The sequence below is a fragment of the Penicillium diatomitis genome, assembly GCF_028827545.1.
Source record: "Penicillium diatomitis strain IBT 30728 chromosome Unknown utg000001l_segment0_segment0, whole genome shotgun sequence".
NCBI lineage: Eukaryota > Fungi > Ascomycota > Eurotiomycetes > Eurotiales > Aspergillaceae > Penicillium > Penicillium diatomitis.
In genome coordinates this window covers 2,865,149-2,881,931 of record NW_026623173.1, presented here as the reverse complement: position 1 = coordinate 2,881,931, position 16,783 = coordinate 2,865,149, and the positions used below count along the sequence as shown (strand labels likewise).

Genomic DNA, 16,783 nt, shown 5'->3' with positions numbered 1-16,783 from the left:
ATTGCTCCCATCAGGAATAGGTTCCGGATGTGGAAGGTGGTGCGGTGGTACAGCTAGAAGCTAAGTACCACGTCGGTTTTTACTAGCACTCAACCAGTATCAGTGTCCTTTTCGCAGCTAAGTCGTCTCAGTATTCTTTTCTATACTAATCGCATCTCATGCAATAAATAAGTCGTGCTGATAAAAAGGTCCGGTAATTCTCCACATTCCGGCGTTCCTTGAAGGTCGTCGAATGCGGCGTGTCGATTATGTGCCGGCGCAAAAGGTCCACCATCGAATAACCTATCTTAAACGCAGAGCTGCCGTTCGCGTCGACACAGAAGAGCGCTCGCAGCTAATAGCTGCTTTGGTGTAGAGTCCACTTCCACATGTCGCTATCCGCTATAGGTAATATAGGTGATATGTCCGACGAAAATGATGGTGACACTTTGTTCAAGACTTACTAACTGAGGGTCGTACGGAGCCCTACCTACATCGGATCCTTGGGATCGTCGCTCTCCAGTGGACATTGCTGAGGTAGTACTGACCCCACGGGCAGAGGATGACTCTGATATTGAGTAGAATGAATCCAGACTTTTGAGCAGAGGGCATAGCAAACGCCCATGACACACACGTTCGCTCGCTCTCGTCCCCGATCGAGATCTCACTTTTCTAGACTCACTTACTGCGCTGTAGCCTCAAGATCGCTCTGGCCTCTTCAAGACAACTTCTGGCGCCAGTCGATCTGACCGGCGTTTCAATGTCAACATGCTTCGCTCCCCATATTACATGGTCATTCTGATTGGGCTATTTCTAATAACTTTGTTCTGGCTTGCAGCGCGTGACGGCTCTACTGGCTCCTCATGGAGTCTACCATATGGTTCATGCTCATGTGCAGAAGACATTAACGATGGCATTCGGATCAAGCCACACAATTCACTGCCATCGCCATCCACCACGCCATCGACATCGACATCGCCATCCCAGCCCAAGAACAGTGCAGCTGCAACTCCCACGAGAATTGACGAAGACCTGCCATCATCTCGGCTGACACCCCAATCCTACTACTTGCCCTTTCGGCCCTCTCACCAGCTCGCTCGCCTACCCTTTCCAGCAAAAGTATGGCACAAGGCAGGGCCCAACGGTATCAGCGAGGACCGCCAAAGGGATATGCAGTCTTGGTTGGCAGTGAACCCGTCTCTCCGCCATGAGACCTTCACGGATGGCAGCGCCGAGTACTATGTGAAGGAGAAGTTCGCCAAGTTCCCCGAGATCATCGACACCTACCAAGATATGCAAGTGCCGATCTTGAAGGCCGACTTTCTTCGACAACTGATCCTCTACGCCGAGGGCGGTGTCTGGAGCGATCTCGATGTAACCTGCCACGAGCCTATCGACACGTGGATACCAGAGAAATATAAGAGCCAAACGAATGTGGTGGTAGGACTGGAATTTGACGGCAACCAATTCGCCAGTTGGACGATCATGGCAAAGCCACGGACCAACCACATCGCCTCGGTCATCGATTATATCATGGAAAAGCTGGACGAAACAGCTCTGCGGGCCAACACCACGGTTGCAAAGATCACAATGAAGGACATCGAGGATGTAGTCGCTCTGACTGGTCCGCAAGCAATGACCCAGGCTATCTTTCGCAGCTTGTCTATCGACTTGGGCCAGCCCATCAGTGGGATAGACGTTGCAGACTTGCGTGCACCCATTCTGCTGCATGATGTCTTGGTCTTGCCAAATGCGGCCTTTGCCGCGATGCAGGGAGGCTGGCCAGAGGACCGGGGACCTTACTTGGTTGAGCACCATTATGCTGGGTCGTGGAAGAATGATGATGGCGGAGAGACTTCGACGGACAAGGCGGCTGAGAGCGCGAACGAGCAGACTGATGATCCCGCGGTGAGCAGTGAATCAGAAGAGATCAAGTCTGAGATTCGAAATGAGTGAGTGGTGCACCTCTTGGATTAGGCCAGCTCGATTGGAGGGTGGTGAGATGAGAGTTGTTTAAGCTTGCAAATTTCTTTGTCCGGTTGTCCATGATCATGGACACGCTGTTATTCGGGTCTTTCCAATTGAACATATTGTTTTTGTGGTCGATGAGTTCATGACATCACGCGAGATCGTCTAAGTTGGTGATGAATTGTCTGATTGAAGAGGTGAGCAGTAGGTCCCGTGCTTACCTTTTCATCCTATACGATGGTATGATCGCGATACAGTGTAAATCATTTAATGCGTCTGTCGGCGTACTTCGACTCATCAACTTCTCTTTGTTATGAACGATTTCACTAGAGACATCTTGTTAGGCAAGGATCGAAACCACCATCCGACTGCCTGAAGAGAGGGTCACTCCGACTTGCCCACCTTCTGCCAGGCCACACCTGTATATGCTACCCACTGCCACCAAACATTCCCTCCGATTGACCTCATCAACATCGTCGAGAAACACAGAAGCAAACAAAAGCACCATCGAGTATCTTTCATAGTGCTAATCTCACGCATTCCAAAAAGATCATTATCGAGATCCCCTCAAAGAACTCACACCAGAATAAGAGGCCTGCAATGCTCGCCCGGACATATCACTCGATCCAGACAAGGCAAGCGAGACACAACAACTCCCGTAGACCACGTGGAAACCAGACCAGATGGATTTCAAACTCCATCCCTTCACTAAATTGCACCGTATCGCGTGGACCTGATCAAGACAAGAGTGGAAGGTGTGAGGAGATAAAGATAGATTTTGAACCAAAGTCACACCCGTCCAGGGACAATCTAGACTGAATTCCAAATTGATGATCCTGACTACTGCACTCATGTACTTACTACTTCGTACTAAATAGAGGGTGGACCTCTGCGGTGCGATTTCTACTCAATCAAGGCAATGGTGTCACAAGCCGGGGGGGGGGGGCCCACGACATGCAATATCGGAGCTCCTCCTTTCCGTTCGGCAAAAAAAAAAGCACCGAAGCGACCCCCGGTAGCCATATTGAGGTATGTGAAAAGGTAGAAAAGACAAAACAAACAATATCTGAGCCACGCTACTGTAAATGGGTGCGCGAGCCCGGCCGGGCCCCGTCCAGTCGTCTTGACGATTTTGGGGGCGGAACCTAAGGGGCTCCATCAAATGAACGATCTGCATAAGCGAAGATGAGGAGACGAGGATGATCTCCTTCCGGTCCGTTGACTGTACTGAGTCACTGATAACGTGGTGCACGGCTGGGCATCTGCAAGAATGGAAGGGAGGTGGCCCCCACTCGGACCATTAGCTGAGCAATGAAATGGTAGACTGGAGGGTGATCCTGCAGATTGAAGCGAGGACTGAAGCTGGGTGTTTCAGATGTTGTCACCTGTCATTTGGATGTAGATCTCTACCTAGGTATTTCTGGGCAAGATGCCTACACATCGAGTCGGTGTGTCGGCGTATCGGTAGCATTATGGATATGGATTGTGGAAGGATTCATGTCCACTGGACCTAATGCATGCATGCTCCTTGCCTTACGCGCCAACGAGAACATTCTGGTTTAGTTTGAACCCGAGTGACTGGAATGGTCATATATTAGCGAATCCTTCCGCTTGTTCGCTATTAGATGTCAAGCTGCCAGGATATCTTCTGTGGCTGTAGATCTAGCCTGTTCCACCCTTATTGCCTCTAAAGATAATTCAAAGTGCGCAATTTGTGTCCAGTGTCTCTACAAGGTCCTATCGCCAACATTTCGGAACGGAATATCTTAACCGGGCCGAGGATACAGCCCATCACATGGCACTGGGTTACAGAGGTTCAACTCAGGTACATGCAAGCCAGAGAGAGATAACCACCCACACCTCAGCAGCCGGCTTGATACAATCATCCATGACGGGATGAGACTTAAGGTCCTACATTCGGAATGGCCACGTGAGACACGGCCAAGATGGCTACGTGCTAAAATCATGCGGAGACCTGGACGTGAACAAAGCAGGAACCATCCAAGTCGGGCTAAGCCCGGACATATTTTAGCTACATTCTACGTGCCAACGTGGAGTGCGAAGACACAATATACGAATCTCTTACAATGCGGTATGCCGAACAAGGCGTCTTGCTCCCTTCGCCAGGCAAACTTGCGTTCCACTGAACCTGATGGAAATGGCCGCTTGCAAATCAAATAAGCCATGGAAAGAGTCACGGTATTAATGGCTAGAGGGGCTAGTAGGTGGTAAGTAGTGAGAACAAAACTTACGGGCGCAAGCCGAGGCCGATCGAACGGGCTTCTATTGAGTCTCTCATCAAGACCATTGTCTGGACAAGATGATTAACACAAGATGCCTGTTACCTTCAGTCATTGCGGCTAGAGCGGTAGATATAGCCAAAGTCTTGAACCGGATACATCTTTCTTGGCGCCACTCCACCGCTCGAATCATGATCGTGAAACACTGGAAAGTATAGTACACAATTAGAAGAAAACGCAAGGTGATCATACATGGACTGGGGAAGCCCTCAATCTGCTAATTATACGGGCATCAAGATACCAGTCTTCTCCGAGTGTCCGAGCGTCTGGACCCTTATAAATGATGGATCATTAAAAACGGACGAAACCCTTAAAGTGCGTAGGCCGACGGGGGCCAAAATAGTTGGCCCACGTGCACAAGGTTACAAGATCCTATTTATCAAAGACTCGATCGGGATGTCGAAGCGGTGAAAGCAAAAAGAGCCTCTTTCTGCATAGTATACTAAGAATAGTAAGCGTAGTGGAGGAGCGAGTTGAGGCTGAGTTATAGTTACCATAACATGCTTAACGGTTGATGTCGCTATTGGTCAGACGAGAAAATTATCGGCGGGGATGTGTATCTGGGGGTCCGGTTAGCTTAGGCAGCCAAGGGGAATTCCAAAAAAATCGGGGCGTTGACGGGGAAAGGGCTGGCTGAGTGTTCCTCATAGTGATTTCGAAGTAGTTACCGTAGTAGGTAATAGGCAGGTACTGATTTGAAATCCGATATTCTCTTATCGGGAATAAGCTGGCTCTCTTCGGATGGAGAAGACTTACAATCGTTGCGGGGGTAGTTAGTACCTCTCAGCCTCTCTTGGCATTAAGTGCCACATTGAGTGGTTGGACACCGTGGGGCTTGGTTGACTATACGAGTCTAGGCAGTGCGCGATATATCAGGTGAATGAAAGATGAATACAGAGTCAGTACCGGTCTTTTCTCTTGATCCGATCATTGATAATGAATTTCTTTTCATCTACTCTTCTATATTGGTTTGATCCAAGTGCCAAAAGTAACAGTATGAATTAATTATGCGAGGCAAAACCGCCGTAGTAGATACACAGCGCCTTGCTGTGACCGTCCATGCAATAATGCACCACTTCGGCCTTGTCGCCCTCCGGCACAAACTTGGCCATCTGCCTGGCATCTGACGTCCGTGGCAGAAACAGCGCCACAAGGGGAGTGAACATTGAATACTCCTTGTATAGCCTTTTCAGGGAATAAGGCTCCATGGTGCTAAGGTTGAAGACATGATCCGAACGATATCCCGGGCCTGGATGGGAAACAAGTCAGCGCTCGGTCTGTGAGAGATTGAACCAGGGACAATGGGGATCGACTCCACATACCTCCCCAAGGTGGACTGGCAAAGATCACACTGTACGGTGCGAGATCTTTCAGTTGGTTCTGGAGAATGTCGAAACAGTCGCCTTGGAACCAGGTGATTTGGTTCCCCACGCCGTAGATCTCGGCATTATGCTGGGCACATTGCAAAACGGCTGGGTTCTTTTCAATGGCGTAGATCCGCTTCCATTTACGCGTCTGTGCAAAGGCGATCGTGTTGCCTCCAGCCCCAGCGAAGCAGTCTACCAAAATGCAGCGGTCTTCAGGGGTGGCCTCCGCCATATGATTGGCAATTTTACTGTTTCGCCTGCGTCAGCACTAGTTGTCTTTGAGTGTGGCAAGAAGGTGTGGTGGTCAACCTACTGGGCGACTGGCTCTGGGGTGACGCCGAACCACGCGTCGTCAGTCAACCATATCCCGTCATCGTATCGTGAGAAAATGCGATGTCGTTGAGCCCAATAACTGCAAAAAAGAAGTCAATCAAAAGGATCCCAAAGAAGAAGAAGATGTTCACGTGCATGTCAAATGTGCTCACTTTTGAATATCCCATGGTACTTCTTCAATACTCTGATAGTGATGCACCTCGGGAGGAGCAACTTCGGTATCCGCCATGTCAGAGGATTGCCGGGGATGTGTGTGTGTATCAGGTTGAGCCACCAATTGCGACCACGCAGCTTCACGATGGGCCGCCAAACGAGGCTTAGAACATTAACATGCAAGTCAGGGTTCCACCTGATGCACGTCAAGGAGTCGAGAATCTTGAGTATCGTTTAATCCCAAACGGTCTGTGACGTTGACAATTCGGGCAGGTCCATTTATTAGCAGGAGATGCAATGATACATGGTGATCGCGCGCCGGTCAAGCGGAATCTACCGCCTCCACACAGCTCGGGGACTTTTTTTTTTCTGCCTTCCTTTCTTGTGCCGCTAAGCCCTGTTCGGGACTCTCCTCTATGCCGTCTCCTGGAGCGACGGTGTTTAGATGACTGCTGTATGCATCGAAGTGAAGTGGAAATGATATGTTCATCGACTTGACTTTTTTTTCTCTTCAACTCTTATCGATTCTGACTTGATGATTGATTTCAAGATTTACTGTCCTCTACGTGAATCGAAGCTAGGATCTGAAGCAACTTTTTTTTTTTCAATTACCGAGATACTTTGACCTAGTATTTCTGATGATATATTCCTTCGTATAGTTGTAATTTCTAGTCTTATTCAAATAGTCACTGATGTCAAGCTTACTAGATACGGTCTAGGTGTCGGGTGTATTCTAAGTTGATAGTGCTGGCCCTGCTGGGTGATCGGCGGTGATCCCTCGGATTGGAATCATACAGGGTTTTGCAGCTATATACACCAACTCGGTGTCTAACCATTCCCAACCCGTTCTCCACGCTGTCCGTGAGAAAGCAAACATGCCTGGAATCTCAAGCCAACCACACCCAACTATAAACGATCGTCTTCTCGTCTCTTCCCCCCACGCCGGAGCCTCTTTTGCACTCTCCCGTTCATCAGGGACGATTGGTCGGATCACCCATGGCGTCAAGACGCTCCAAGTATTCCAGTAACCTATTCGAGTAAATAGTTCGACAAAAAGCCCCCCGCCCCGGGTCGGAGCCACCTGAGTGCATAACTTCCGCATAAGCAGGAAGATTCTACCATTTGAGGCAAATTCGGCGGGGACTTTTGTTGTGGGAAAGATCCATGATTTTATTGTTCTCACCTTGCCCAGTTGAGGGTCCCTTCAGCGGCTGGATCCCAAGCCACCGAAAGTCTGAATTGGAGTCAATAAGCACCTTGGTCCCAAAGTGCGAGTGCGTGGTTCCAACGGCGACATCTCCCTCCGAGAACGCCAATCACTCCGACTGATGGTCGGCGACCGTGTCAAGACTCGAGACCACGTCTGCAGTCCAAAGTCCAGACTGCAGACTACAGACTACGGAATGCAATGGATGACCTCTAGCTCCTCGACTGGGGATTATTCATCCTTTCCGTTCCCAAAGTACGTGGGTTTCGTGTTTTGCGATAGCGTCGACCAGATGGCTGCAAGCGAATACCACCTCGTTGTCACTATGACTCATCTTGTACCACTTGCACACGGGACACCCGAGCCGGTACTGAGTGATGGCCATCTTGCGACCACCATCGGGGGAAACAGGTCAACGATCTTGACCACCGATGCAGTATAGCGGAAAACGTGGTGTTTTTACACAGTCCAGTTTCAACCAGGTCAGGAGTTACGCTCACGAAAGGTTACATTGGTCCAGATCAAGACCGAGGAGAAATGAACGTTCCACGGTCCCGACGTCCTAGTTTCGACTCCCCAAGTCCCCGGCAGGACCATGTATCTACCTCGTCGAACTAGGCTCGGCCACGAGACAGACAAAGGGAGAGATGTGCTTCCAAATACTAGGCGTACACAGATGCAGTCCCAGATATGAGCCACAACCGACGATACAGAAGGTGGTAGATCAGAGGCTTGTCAGTTGATGCTACCAAGATAGAATCCGACTACTGCCCGTCCTTCTGTAGCCTACCCGACCGACCACCGAAGTGACAGGACAGAGTTGGACTGCAGAGGACAGAGGACAGACTACTCGGTAGAGTCAGTAGTAGTACTACTACTCAACTACACAGCGGCCGAATTGGGTAGAGCGGAATTCAATTGTGAAACCGCAAAACCCGAGGACTGTCGAGGTGCAGGATCCCAGTCCTGCGGAGTGCGGACAGTACCTTGGTGCGATGGGTATACGCATGCCTTCCCAGTGCCCAATGCCCAGTGCCCAGTCCTACAGAATCACACCAGACGAGAAGATTGATAATCAACAGATCAACACTGCCGACCAAGCTCCCAGGAGAATCAGAGCAGGGGGTTTGAACAGGCAGAAACGGCGGAGTTGCCGAGCATAGGCTCCAGCCTCGCGCCTACTAGTACCGTACCTCTTATCCCCGTCGATTGCGTGGACGCTTTACGCTATCCCGGCCCAAGGCTGGGACGAAACGGCTCTTCGTTCCCGCTCCCGAGTCCCGACTGGGGGAGCTCGGGGGGCCTTGAACTCATTCCAGGGTTGAACCACAAGGCTAAAGTGGTCATTTGGTCGTTTTACTACGACATCCGACAGGTATAACTATCCCCTATAAAGCCTCGGACGGATACAGTAGCCATCTGGCGCGGGCTCGGCGACTCGGACCCCCGACGGATCCTGGTCAGTTTGACGTTTGACACGGTTGAGTAGTACTCTGTCTGGCACTTGTCGGCGTGTCAAGGTGCGTTTGCCGGTCTCGATAGTGGCTCTTGAGATGGACAATTACCACTACCTGGTACCTAGTACCTAGTACCTACAGAATATCACGACCAGTAGTAATGTCGATCTTGTTTTTTTTTTCCCCTGGGCGTCCTGCGCAATTGGTGATGATGATGGATCTCAGTATCACAGCCTCACCATCCAGGACTTGAATTCCCAGCCGCAAGAGGTGCCGACTGCCTGGTCGAACTACTAGACCTCAGACGGTGACATCAACTCGACCAGCGAGATCCAGCTGGGCAGGTCCCCCACGAACCAAGATACAATGATCTGTCATGAGGGAATCAGCATTTCGAATCATGATGACCGATTTTCGAGAGTTGTGCTTAATAAACCATGGCCAACGTACCTTAGTACAACAGGGTAGCCCCCCTTTTGACTGGGCCAGTCGGTCTCGGCGGCCCCGTTGTCTCCCCGCTTCTTATCCGGCCGATCGTGATGGAGCATGGGAGCCGGCCCCCCATTCCAGTGCTTCAACAGGTAACCGGAAGACGCATCGCTTGTTCATGCTATCTTGAGGCGAGAGAATCCTCCAGGCTGATCAATCAAACAAAAAGTGTGCATGGACCTTAAAGAAGGGAGGGTAATGGCAGTACAAGAATAGACCCCTGATCAATCAACTCAGCCTCTCGACAAGGTCAATTTACAACGCTGAACGCACTCTCTGGCCAAGACAGGAGAATCAACGTGGACGCCCGTTGAGGTCAGATCTTTATCCCCCTTAGTCCGCGTGCTAAGAGAATCTGCAGTTGTGCATCCCCGTCACAGCCGACCAAAAACGTGGCAGAGCCAGCCGCCAGTTCCAGTTCCAGTTCCAGTTCCAGTTCCAGTTCCAGTTCCAGTTCCAGTTCCAGTTCCAGTTCCAGTTCCAGTTCCAGTTCCAGTTCCAGTTCCAAGTTGTGTTCCCGTTCAATCTGAGGCGCGCACGTTCCGTTCCCTCGACACTTGGTGACACTAGGCCAGTTAGAGTTAACGGAGGTTCAGCTTGTTGGGGGGGGGGGGGGAGTCAATGGAGAGGCCAGGGAGGCGTAGCAGTGACGGTTATCAAGTCCGGTTGTGTCGGTCCAGTCATATGGGGTGAGGGCAGTAGGAAGGACTGTGCAAGTGTACAAGATTTGGAATTGTGGTAAAGCAGCGCTTTCTCGTTTCCACCGATGGGATAGTGGATCAATGTGCTCTTTGTCATTGTGATTCGGTAAAAATGACTCTTTCGAGTGAGGAGACAGAGACAGAGAGAGAGAGAGAGTCCATGTCTGCATAGTGACAAGTCGTCGAGAAAAGGGCCCCGGGTCGATGAGGACTCATTTCGGATAGCGTGCATAGAGTCACGGACAGCCTGCTTGTGTCCACTGTCCAATGTCCATGCAGTACACGCACTGGACGGGTACCAAGTCACCAACAACCGTCTACTACCCAGAGAGCCCGGGGGAGAGGTAAATAGTATGAGCGAGTTTACCAAATTAGGTAGTCAGCCTCACTTCCGGCCGCTAGTTTGGTGTAGGTCCCAGTCTAGTGCTCGTGCTACTGCGTAACTGCGTACTGCACACCACAACTGGAATAGCACACTGCGACTGCGTCGAAAAATGGACCGGACTGTTCGAGGAAAGCCAGAAGAACTGCCTTTGTACGACTTTGATCCGATCGGATACCGTTCTTGTCTTGTCTTTTCCTTTCTGTTGTTTGACCTGTCCTCGTTTCCTTTCTTTTCCTTTCTGTTGTTTGGCCTGTCCTCTTCCCTTGCATGTCCAGTCTTCTCTCGTCCAAAACAAAGGTCTTCACGGTCGAGCAAGGATCACCCCGTAAACTCAATGCTACTGTAGCGGAAGTCATACCCTTCTTTGCGCATCGGTAACAGCCTCCCTGGCCCGAGACTGAATCTGGGACCTTGAATGCCAATTCTCATTTCATCTGGAACTTCCACGTGAGAGATGTACATGCATGCTGCGTAACCTCCCGTCCCATTCGACTGAATTGGATCGGCTCCGGGATGGGTAAATGTGACGAGACACATGACGTGCTTGGGTTGTAGGGAAGCCACGGATAAGGGAATCTCTTCGAAGGGTCCTGAAGACCGACTGAATGGGCGGTTGACTCTAGGTCGTCAAGTTCGGCATACACTTGCCAAAGGCCGTGGACGTATCTCGGTTACTTTGAAGATTGTTTGCAAAGACAGTCGATTCAAGATCGTGATGGTGATTACCACGCAGTCGCCCTATCTCCGAGACTGGAAGACTTTCTGTTCAACTGGAGCAGTACCACGGAATAGGCGTTCCAAGTCCAACAGTCCAGGGGTGAACTTTCTGAAGCCCATTCTACCAACCATTCCTCCATGGGGAGCTTGAGCCCTGACTGAACGACCACCCACCTCATCTGCACGACTTGACTCACTCTGAGCAAATCCCGTCCACTCCTCCCACATCCAGAGTCGCGGCGACTAATTCCGTCCGAAATCCGGCACCCGCAGCTCGGGTCCGGACTTTGGTGCGGCTATAAGGAAATCAAACACCAAAAAAAAAAAACCCCCTTTGAACCGACACCGTACCAGAGCCCACTCAGCCCCGTCCTGGCGGTGGAAATGCATCGGCGAAAACGAAAATAAAACCCAACGGGCTGGGCGGGACAAGGCTGGTCGGGACTGGAGTCCTCTTGGACTGGGGGCGGGATGGCACGATGGATCATGAACAATCTGGGATGGACCGGTGGCAGTCGATCTGACTAGACCGAGCAAGGCAAACGGAGGGCCATTCTGGCTATTCCTAGGCGCACAGTTTATCTGAGGGGGGATGGGATGAAATTCATGAAAATGCTGTCGAACGATCATGTCTATCCACTCATACCGTGAGCGGTGTCCAATCTATACCGTACATTCACGTTGTCGAATCGTCTTCCTCCTGGCCTCGGTGTCCTTGCCCACTGCGTGTAGATAATCATGTAGACTTTCAGTGACTGTACAGTATGCATGTACATGATTTACAGTGATGGCGTCGGAGATTGACTTTGAGTACCTTGACTGCATCGAGGAATCCTTGAATGCCCCCGGAACAATCATCATTTCCTAGTCGAAATGATGAAAATGATGTGCACTGCACTACTGTGTAGTGCGTACTTGTAGTAGTACCGTAGTAAAATACCTGGTGTTGATTGCGGACTTTGCTCAACGTGGGACCCAAGACGGCAGGCGGAGAAATGCACCCCAAAAAAAAGCCCAGGTGCTGGTCGCGGCTGAAAGCTAGACCGAATGAATCCCTGTCTAGTGGCCAGCCGGTGCGCGTAACGAGCCTTTTCCCTGGTCCATGAGTTGACAGGATCCCGTCTCGTAGTAGCGCGGGAGAAAGTTGTAGTGTTGCTGTGCCTCGAAAGGGTCATCAACTGATTGCGTGTCTCAGATCTATGGAAGGAGGGCCATGCTTGTTTCCCTCTGAGTGACATGGAAAGGTCCTTAATCACAAAAAAGATTGCTGCCACGCGGGTCATGGAAGACGAGAGCTTTGGGTAGGGTTGAGAGGAATAGGTGGATGTATGGATGTATGGATGTATGTCATGGCGGATGAAACATCTACAGCCTGTCAACGGGGATTGGCGTGTGGGGACCCTTGGAATCAGTCTCGACCTTGGAATCAGTCTCGAACCACCGAGGCAGCAACGCTGATGAGATCAGAACTCAACTTGCTCATAGTGTGATGATGACACACCGTATGCGTATAGTTAACTAGTTACTAGATGGCTTAGTCGTTACTCCTTCATGATCAGCAATGATTGTTTTCCTTCATAGGAGAAGAGAAGTACCGCGCCCGAGAGTATGACGACCCAACCTCAGTCAGGTTGATTCGACTTCTTTCAACTACTATTGCAAATACCATTGATGATTATTGTGAGGAATGACTTTGGATTACCTGCTCGACTTGGGCAACGACTGGTTGTTTCACCATCGTACGGAAAAGGGTTTTCTTTTCGAAGAATTTCCACCACACCACTTTGGTGAGAAATTCTGGAATTTCCATCGATGGTATTTCAATGGCATTTTGGGGCCAAGCTTCGACTCGAATGGACAAGGGGGACAAGCACGATGGAGGGCGTGCACGGGTTCCCAAAAGGGAACAGGGGGGCTCCGCTCTTCAGGTGCAGGTCAGGCCTACCAAAGGCCAGGTTGGACCCATGCAAAGACCAAGACCTCCCAAGTCCAAAGCCCGCAAAATCTAATCCAGCTGATCGACGTGATGAGGAGCCCCATTCCTTTCCTGCGCTGTACCCTTTCCGATACCCGTCCCAAATGGAATTAGGGCGCGTGGGAGGGATTTATTGAAAAATAAAAAAGGAAAAATGAGATTATTCTGTCGAGGACAGGTTTGGAACCCCGAAATGCCAAGGGAGATGATTATTATTTCATAAATGGATGTAGTTCCCTCATCTAGTATAGCTTATAGACTACTACTACTACTACCAATACTACTACTACTACTACTGCTGCTGCTGCTGCTGCTGCTACTACTACTACTACTACTACTACTACTACTACTACTACTACTACTACTACTACTACTACTACTTCTACTACGTCTACCACTCCTACATCGTACAGAAACACCACTCTCTGGGTCTGCCTCTTAATTTGGACCCCGTGCCTGTCCACTGTCCGTTCTTCGGTCTCCGACTGCTGCAATCACCGGTCCTATATAATCAATCGGAAGACCCCTCTGCCGAATCAAGTCCACCTGAGACTTTTCTTCGTTCTTTTTTCTCTCATCCTTCAGTCTGATCGACAACAGACTTTCTCATTCCATCCATTCAAACCGTATACACTTTGCGCATGCAACTTGCCTCACGTGTTGATTTGCTTCCCCTCTATCCTCCTCACCTCTATCGTATACAACCCACTCCTCACTCGTCTCCCTCCCGCTCGAGTAGTGTTCACGACCCTCGTCACCATCATGCATCGCTCGACAAATCACAGTAATAGCAGCGCTTTCAGTCCCAACGCCAACCCAAATGAAGACTGGACCAAGATCTCAGATCTGGCCGAGCGAAGGCGGATCCAGAACCGCATTGCGCAACGCAACTATCGTAAGTTGGACATGGCCACCCCGTCGAATGCGACTCGCTCGTCTCGTGGTTTTGGTTGTCTTAACATTCGCGTGTCTGCAGGAAAGAAGCTGAAGCGCCGACTCGAGGATCTGGAGCGACGGGCAGCGTCTTCTACATCTCCAGAACCCTCCCCGGCGGAGATTGTGACTGCCCCCAAACCAACCACTGCCTCCCGCAAATCCCAATCCAAATCATCACGGCCCATCAAGTCTGCGGACAATCGCAGTCTGACCGCACACGGCGCAACCCACGAGCGGTTAGCGTCGCACGATTCGCAAACCACCAACCCAGATGAGAGGAACATGTTCGGACAACAATGTACTCGTCAATTGAGCGCGTCACCACCGCCGGCCTTTTCGTACCCACCACTCTCTGCCTTTGACACCTATCGACCCAATTATCCACAGATGCCGGTCTATCCTTCGGTCTCCAGTCCTTACGGCGAGGTCCACTACGCCCATTATCACGAGAATGCTCCCAACACTCTGCCGATGGTGCAGAGCCTCGGGATGACTCGTAAGCCCTACGACGAGGACATGATGAGTCCATTTGGCATGAGTTACGCTTCCATGGCCGGTATCGATATCGTGCCTCAACAGCACGCAGAGCCTCAACTTCCGGTACATTTCCCTCGTTAAAAACAATTGCCCACATGGAAACCTTGTTCTCTTTCTCTCTCTCTCTCTCTCTCTCTCTCTCTCTCTCTCACCAACTCCAGCGTGTCCGTATCTTTCATCAAGGTGCTTGCAACCAGATGCGCCTTCGACTCAAACAACAAGAAGGCTAATCAATTTCTCTTCTTCTTCTTGCACACAGGTGCCTATGTTGTCCTATGGCTACTCTCATCATGACGTGACGCAAACTCCTCATCTCAGTCACGGTCAACATCACCCTCCTCATTCCACCTCCAGTCACAGTCACAGTCACAGTCATGATCATCGTGCCGGTTCTTCCTCGACAGCTTCGCCTGAGACATCCTATTTTACCTTTCCACCGACTCCGCAGTCTCCTCCGTGCTCTCCACGGTCCATGCCGGGCTTTTTTGACTACGACCTACACCACTAAATATGACTCTTTTCTCATGGGAACCTTTTTCCACTCTGCCATCTCTCGCGAGAGAACCGGCAGTGCGAGGGAGGTGAGGCTTATTGCCACGGGGAACGTCCGAAGGATTCAACCCGAAAGTGTCATTGCGGAGCCGTGGCCCCCACTCGTCTACTTCGGGTAAATGCCAGACTCCAAGACTCCCGGCCGGACCTCTGGGTGCGGGTCGCTCCGCCGTTCCTCTTGCCTCCTCCCCCTTCTCTCTCTCTCTCTCTCTTCTTTCATTCCCGTGTCTCCGATCTGCCCGCAGAGGTGATTTATTTCTTTGCGTCACAGCAATGATAACTGCCACGAATGGGTAATTGCGATGGGATTGAGACCTCCATCGGGGATTACTGAAGAGGTGTGCATCTCATTAGTTCTTTATCAGCGGCCCTGTTTCTGGGTTATCGTGATTTGCCGTCCAATCTCCATTCTTCTCCATCTCCTCACCGCAGGCGCTCAGATGACCACGATCACGAACCCTTTCAATACGACAGTACGAGTACGGGGATTTCCGTCTCTACAATCCTGTGGTCATGTTCATGTTGTTTCACATGAGCCCTTTTTGATTTTTTTTTTTTTTGTCCCTTTTCTTTTTTTGTTTTCCAACCCTACACTACTGGCTGTCTACTTCCACCTCCGGAATCCACTCTGTGGCTTTGTTCCGTCGAGCATCATCTTTGGCGTGGCGTTTGGGACCTTGAATGCTGTTTTTTCCCAATCTTGGAAGCTCGTCGATACGGGCTTTATTTTCCTGTCTACACTGGATACCGGCTCGATGTACTGATTTCAACAAGATTGATCGTGTCGCAAGCTTGGAGCTGCACACCACCGAGCATGGGTGTCTTATGATCTTTAGGCATTTTGGAGTGAAAGGGAACGGGAAAGGGAAACATTAGAGTATACACAGAATCAGTCCCCTCTTCTCTTGAATGTCCGTCTATCTTCACATCTCGATATTCTTTGAGCCACGGGATAGATAGAATCACCGCGTGTCATACAAAGTAGTAAAACTACAAAATCTGTATTCGACAGGGTCTCGTGTGGATGTGATGAGGTTGGCACTTTTGTGTGAGAGAGGGTACCTAGGTAGGTCCTAGGACCTAGAGTCTAGGTAGTTCTTACCATCGGATAGGGTTATAGTAGAGCGTGGAATCCATTTATATACGCGACGATGTATAAAGAGCAAGAATGCTGAAAAGTCAATATACCTACAGTATCTACCTGTATCTTGGGCATTGCTCTGACGGGAATTCAAATCTGCTGTTCTATCTGTAGGTTACTACAATCTACACAGTCCTTGAGAAAAGAACTTGATCCTGGACTACCCACCTGCACTACCCTCGAGGGAGTTACTAGGTGGACTTTAAGATGGATGGTCTCAAGTCGAGCCCCATCTACTGGTTCAATTGCTATCGGAGACTAGGGCGACATACACCAGGTAGGTACAGCAAGGTACGAAAGTATTCGGATGAATGCTCGAATAAAGAGAGAAAGAAGAAAGTGGATTTCGAGAGCCGGGAGAAATCTAAGGCATTGAGATATGTCCAGCACGGTTACACTTGGAGTACAGTAGTACGACCGAAGTCATGTAGGAACTTCCTACCGAGCCTTACCACCATCCCAATCTCATTCCATTCTGATTCGGAAGAAGCTGTGAAAACGGCCCCCAGGGTGAATGGATGCATGTGTTGAACAAGATGGACCCTCTGCGACTCTACCGGACTGTCCCCAGTTCAGCATGTGGTTA

General features: G+C 50.3%; 4 protein-coding genes across 4 annotated transcripts; 3 read left to right on the top strand and 1 right to left on the bottom strand.

The window, feature by feature from the left end:
* Positions 1-747: 747 nt before the first annotated feature.
* On the top strand, positions 748-1,935 carry N7539_000797 (glycosyltransferase family 32 protein; the record flags this gene model as incomplete). The annotated part of the gene is made up of 1 exon (XM_056930401.1): positions 748-1,935. The coding sequence occupies one exon, from the start codon at positions 748-750 to the stop codon at positions 1,933-1,935; it is 1,188 nt and encodes a 395-aa protein (XP_056794694.1).
* Positions 1,936-5,248: 3,313 nt separating this feature from the next.
* N7539_000796 (RNA methyltransferase) lies at positions 5,249-6,176 on the bottom strand (the record flags this gene model as incomplete). Its single annotated transcript, XM_056930400.1, has 4 exons — positions 5,249-5,496; positions 5,570-5,862; positions 5,928-6,026; positions 6,100-6,176. 4 exons carry the CDS (start codon positions 6,174-6,176, stop codon positions 5,249-5,251), a joined length of 717 nt encoding a protein of 238 aa, XP_056794693.1.
* Positions 6,177-12,743: 6,567 nt separating this feature from the next.
* On the top strand, positions 12,744-13,621 carry N7539_000795 (uncharacterized protein; the record flags this gene model as incomplete). Its single annotated transcript, XM_056930399.1, has 2 exons — positions 12,744-12,795; positions 13,290-13,621. The coding sequence occupies 2 exons, from the start codon at positions 12,744-12,746 to the stop codon at positions 13,619-13,621; spliced, it is 384 nt and encodes a 127-aa protein (XP_056794692.1).
* A 172-nt stretch (positions 13,622-13,793) lies between these two features.
* On the top strand, positions 13,794-15,012 carry N7539_000794 (bZIP transcription factor; the record flags this gene model as incomplete). Its single annotated transcript, XM_056930398.1, has 2 exons — positions 13,794-14,567; positions 14,764-15,012. The coding sequence occupies 2 exons, from the start codon at positions 13,794-13,796 to the stop codon at positions 15,010-15,012; spliced, it is 1,023 nt and encodes a 340-aa protein (XP_056794691.1).
* Between the last annotated feature and the right edge of the window lie 1,771 nt (positions 15,013-16,783).